This window comes from Sarcophilus harrisii, chromosome 5, assembly GCF_902635505.1.
Source record: "Sarcophilus harrisii chromosome 5, mSarHar1.11, whole genome shotgun sequence".
Lineage (NCBI taxonomy): Eukaryota > Metazoa > Chordata > Mammalia > Dasyuromorphia > Dasyuridae > Sarcophilus > Sarcophilus harrisii.
The window spans coordinates 70715098-70720814 of NC_045430.1; the positions used below are offsets into that span (position 1 = coordinate 70715098).

The 5717-nt window shown below is 34.3% G+C and overlaps 1 protein-coding gene across 1 annotated transcript; it reads left to right on the forward strand.

Moving 5' to 3' along the window:
* Positions 1 to 567: 567 nt before the first annotated feature.
* On the forward strand, positions 568 to 5386 carry LOC111721270 (interleukin-22-like). The gene is made up of 5 exons (XM_031940171.1): positions 568 to 741; positions 1594 to 1659; positions 1849 to 1992; positions 2983 to 3048; positions 5257 to 5386. Exons 1-5 carry the CDS (start codon positions 568 to 570, stop codon positions 5332 to 5334), a joined length of 528 nt encoding a protein of 175 aa, XP_031796031.1. The 3' UTR covers positions 5335 to 5386.
* Positions 5387 to 5717: the final 331 nt, after the last annotated feature.

Here is a 5717-nt window from a genome sequence, read left to right on the forward strand (position 1 = left end):
CCAGATGAGAAAAACTTCTATGAAATTGGTAGAAAAATGAGTTTGCAACCAAAATGCTTACTTAGTCTCTGTGGGAGAGCAAGGGACACTTTTACCAAAATCTGGAATTAATCAAGAGAGAAAAATTATTTTCTCTGAAAAAATTGCTGGGGTTAAAGAATTTCTGGGATTAGCTTGTGAAAGCTCTTCCTGTGTGATGATGAGGACAAAAGAAGGACAGTTTGCATTTCAAGGTAGGAAGCCATGGAGGGGATGCTTTGTGGGCTCCAGTAGTAGTTAAGGTGTTCTTAGAAGAGAATACTGGAAATTAGACAATGTGTTGATGTCATATTTAAATCATAATTTGAAAAAATCAAGACCCTGGGATCTAGAAAAGTTGCACTTTCCAATGCTCACATTACAATGAGACTCATCTAAATCGTAAGCTGATATACTTAACTCTATTGGTATTTTAAAATTTATTATAGTTCACCTTCACCTTCTGTTACTAATGCTTCTCTATTTTTTCCTTTAACAATAGATCCTCTTACTTGAGATTGCCCATCACTGGAGATCCGACTGAGGACAATGGAAACCCCTCAGGGTCTGAAAAGCTTCTTTCCCATGAAGACCGTGGCTCTGTACTTCCTTCTCATGACCCTGCTGGCTCAGGGAGGAGAAGGGGCATCTAACTGCAAAATTGCTAGGTCTATTTTTCAGGCACGACACATTAACAACCAGATCTATTATTTGTCCAAAATGGTAAGAGAAAATATTCCTTCTCTCTTTATCCTGCTGATTAAACAAGAAATATATTCTTTTTGTCTCTTTTACAGGCAGCTGTACAATTAGAAATTTTATTCACAGTGTTAGATATAGTAGAATTCAGGAAGGATTAGGGCAAATATTGGGGAATTCCAAAGCGGTATTAATTTTGGTCTCTAAAAATTTATTAGGCACTTACTATGTCTTAAGGCTAAAGATTATAAAGCAAGGCAAATCAAATAAAAACAACTAAGAAGAATCCCACAGTTCTTACTCTAAAGAATCGTATATTTTATTGGAAAAATGTGTTACTAACTAGATATATACCAGATATTTACAAGTAGATGGCAAAGTTTGAAAGGGGAGATGTAGAAGAAAAGAACTAGGAATAAATCTTTGAAGAAGATGAGCTTTGAGCCTCAAAAGTATACAGATAAAAGGTGGAAGTGAAAGGTCAGAATGTTGCAGACCTGGGGACATCCCATGGGAGATGGGGTATTGTTCCAGAGGCAAGTTGGTCAGTGAGCTGAATTGTAGAATGTGTGGAGCAGAGTCAAACATAAGAACCTTGGAAAGGGAGGAAGGAGCCAAATTTTATATGCCAAACACAGGAGCGTATTTTGATGAGCTAGAAAACCTACTCTACTGGCCTTTGGAATATTTGACTGACAGCTATCTCCAAAGGAATGATTTGGTTCATTGATTCTGCATTCTCTCCATCATTCCTTGACATTGCCCTGACCCATCTCTAGTTTCAAAAAGATCTATTTCTAGATTTTCTATTTGATTTACTTTCTTTGTTCATACTCTTCCCATATTACAAATTTCCATATTCTTTTTCCTTTCCAGGCCAGTGATGCCGATGATGATACCACCACTCGATTCATAAGCCGTCTCATAGTAAAAGATGTCGAAGTAAGTAGTGTTTTGTGAAAATTTAAAAAAATATATAATCCCTTTGAGGATGTGAAAGGTCTTTATTTTTTGTTTTTATTCTTAGTGTTTAGCATAATAAGTACGCAGCAAATGCTACTTGATTTGAGTTGGAATGGAGGGATGCTCTGTGTTTGATTCATTTCAACAGGAGTAAATTTTGTCTTATAGGAAACAAATCGCTGTTATGTGATGAAGGAAGTTCTGAACTTCCAACTGAGGGAAGTGTTGTTGTCTTATGAGCAAAAATATGAGAAATACATGCGAGATGTGTTGCCCTTCCTGAATAATGTGAAAAGCAAGCTAAGTAGCTGTGTGAGTATATTTAATTCTTTTCTAGGACAAACTTCCTTTAATTTCTCCTACCTATCTCCCCCATTCAGAATTATTTCCAGCATACTTACTTGTAGATTGTCATAACTGAAGGATTTGCTTTCCTCTGCTAGTCCCTTTATGGAAGAAGTAGGAAGAGGGTATTCTCTGGAGACTGGTTTAGTATTGATATAAATTTTCAATTAGGAGCTGCCTAAAGGTGAAATAGTCTACTTCGGGAGGTAGGAGTTTCTTAAAAGAGATTGGAGGGTCTTTTGAGAAGGATATTAAATCAGGGGTTCTTGTGGTAGGGTAAAGTTGTACTCAATGAGGTCCCTTTGAATTCTGAAGATCTAAGAAATCTCTAGTAAACAAGGAATGATTTTTGAAAATTGACTTATGCTTGAAAAAATGAAATTTGGGGTGATATACTTAGTACTGGAGTTCTGAGATTACTCTACATTAATTAAAATATATCAATGAGAGTGACTGAGTAATCTGAGAGCCAGAAAGTCAAGCAGAGGGAGGAAGAAGTGGAAAAGCTAGAGAGCAGAATGGCAAATTTTCCTAATAAATTAAGGAGATCATAAATTTTGACATGGAAAGACCTTCCTAGACCATCTAGTCCAAGTCCCCTCATTTGACAGGTGAGGAAACAGGAACAAACAAGAAGAACTTGCTGAGATAATGAGTGGATGTCAAAGGACATTCATAAGTGCCTTGTGATATTATATAGGCAGGGACCAAATTAAAAATACATTACCTTTATTCCATTGGAACTTAAAACCATAAGAATCTTCTGGGCATATGTTCATAAGTCATTTAGCTTCTATTGATTATGAAGTGCTGGACAAAACCTTGGAAAATCTTAACATATCAGTTTAAAAAATAATTGCTAGAATTTAATCAGAAGAGTCCCCAACTTCATATTCATAAGGGACATAAAATTTAAGAAATGCTATATTGAATTGACATTGTATTTTCTTTTTGTAGACTATGAATGGTGATACCAGAAAAGTCCAGAGAACAATTAATGATATGAGGAGCAAAGTGCAAAAGGTACTAATTATATATATTTATATCTATTGCAATGGGAAGAAGAAAAAAAAAGCCCTTTTCTTTATTTGGTGACATCTGATTATTCTGAATCTGGGGGTCAAAATATTATCAAAAGAAACCTGGGGGTGTCTAGTTCATTATAAAGATTTGTTTAATGAATATTAGATTGTGTATGGATATGTATGTAGGAATGTATAAAATCTCATGAATCATAGAGTGTAAGAGCTGTAAAGAATATTAGAAACAAAGTAGTCCAACTTGATTCTTTTTACAAATAAGGAAATAGAGGCCCACACTAATTGGTTCCCTTGACTAAACCAACATGGTAAAAGGTAGTATCAGGGCAAAAACTTAATCCTACACTTGGCTCTTCATCCAAGGTGCACTTACACTTTTGCCCCCTCAATTTAGCTGAAAGGGAACTAGAAAACCTGTAACTCCAACCACTTCATTTTGCTGGTGAGGAAAGTCACCAGCTTTTAAATGGCTTGTCCAAAGTCACCGAGGTGGAATTTGAAACCACATTCACTTTTTCCATAAGAGCTGGGACACCATTTATAGTTGCAGGATTCGGAATAAATACATACATTTTTTATGCCATACAATCTTCAATATTATCACCATTAACTCATAAAACAAGCAATGGAGATATATGTCATTTTCCTTTAAATTTTTTTTCCAATTTTAGTTACATTGATAAGATTCCCGCCTTTTCCAAATGCTCAGAAAACAAATCCATTTATTGAGATGAGTTCTGGTACTGTTTACCTAAAAGAAAAGGATGGAGGTAAAGCTGTACCCTTACTTTAAGATCCATGTTATAGGAAACATTCCTGAGTTTTCAATTCCAGCTTACCCTAATACCACATCCAACAACTTTTGTTTTTTATTTAAGAAAAATGGTCATTGTGCCCCAATCTTTAGCAGTTGCAGAAGGTCAGACCTTCTTTTTGGTGTGGGATAATTTATTAGAAAGAGTAGGAAGTCTGACCTGGGAGTTAGTCTTGTATACTGGATTCTGAAGGACTTGATTTTTAGGTGCCTCAACTACACTGATTAGGAGAAGGCTCCCAAATAGGAACTGGGGCTCAACTAGAATAAGAGGGAATGGATAAGGACTGTGCTGAGAATGCTGTTAGGAGTTAAATAAAATGTGAAATTTGAAATTTGGGGAGTATGTTACCTTTTTTAGATTTTTTTGGAAGTATACCCAGAAGATTTTTTAAACTGTCCAATCTAGTTATGGAAAACCTTATTAACTGACATTAACATATTAACTTACATTAATAGCATATGGTATGGTAAACTTAGCTGATTCTTATGAAGATGACTGAGCATTCAGTGATAGTTCATACCAATAATAAATTATGATTATTTGACATTTGGGCTGTGTATTTATGAGGTATAGAAAATTGGTCTGATGCCCAATCTGTGAAAATCACAATTTTGGATAATACTTGTGCTAGCTTATTTTTATCATCAAATACTTTCTACTAACAGGCAAGTATGAGAAGAAAAACCTAATGAATTCATTAATATAGCTGGAGACTTAAAAATCATATTGTGAACTCATTAGCAAAAATATTCCAATGACTATTAATGACATTTTGAGAATGTTCTCTGGGAGAATGGCAAAATGAGTACAGAATAAGGACAAAAACGAATGTGAACTTTTAATTATATAGTAGAAAGATAGAATTATATTTCTTAAAAAAGTAAAATTATAGTATATTTCAGATGATAAATGATAATGCATTTTTATATAGCACTTTCATGTTATGGCATGTTGCTTGAAAAACCTGGTGAGATGGATTTTTTAAAAATCTGGACTGTGGGATAATGGCTAAAGGATAAAGAACAAACATTATTGGTTCTACAAGCATTTATTAAGCAACTACTATGTGCCAGGCACTATACTGGGTGCTTAAGTGGTTCTGCAGAGTCTGTACCACTCTATGAGCTGTAATCTATGGTTTTTGGTAGTATAATACAACTGCACTTCCCTCTCTTACTCAAAAGAATATTACTTTGGACCTGTTTTAAAAGGACTAGAAATTGTAAGCACTTAGAAAACTGTTGATTGAATTAATTTAGTACAATAGTAAAGCTTCTTTCCAGTGATCTGATTATTCCATGTCTTTTTTTTTTTTTTTTCTAAATTTGATCCTGTTGGTATAAGTCCTAATATGTTTTTTTTTATTGTTCTAGTTGGGAAAGCATGCAGTGGTAAAAGCAATGAGTGAGATGGATATGATGCTCTTATACCTACGAGGCTACTGCAGTTAAATTTTCTACAATATAGGAAAAATAGAAAAAGGAAATCCAAGGCTTTAGATGATTGAATGGAAAATCAGAATTTTTCCCCCCTCAAAAAGGCAATTTTTGTTAAATTATGTTAAAGAGTCAAAACTCTTTAACATAAATGTGCCCATTCAGTATGTACTCCTGATCGACTGACTTAAGAAGAAAATTAAAGTATAATTATTAATAATAGTAATCTGTTTCTGAGCTCCCAAAGTGAGCTCCTTAAACTTTGCTAGGGATAAGGTGTTTTAGAAAAAAAATGTATATACTTTATTTAAAATTATTTCTAAACACACTTCCCGGTCCTTTGGGGAGGAGGGGCATTCTTCCTAATGTTGATTTTTTTTTTAATTTATTAATGCTAT

Excerpts from the sequence above, each read along its gene's own strand:
- LOC111721270 (XM_031940171.1), top strand. The coding sequence starts at position 568 with ATGGAAACCCCTCAGGGTCTGAAAAGCTTCTTTCCCATGAAGACCGTG. Across the intron at positions 742-1,593 it reads TCTATTATTTGTCCAAAATG|GCCAGTGATGCCGATGATGA; the intron begins GTAAGAGAAAAT and ends TTTCCTTTCCAG. Across the intron at positions 1,993-2,982 it reads AAAGCAAGCTAAGTAGCTGT|ACTATGAATGGTGATACCAG; the intron begins GTGAGTATATTT and ends TTCTTTTTGTAG.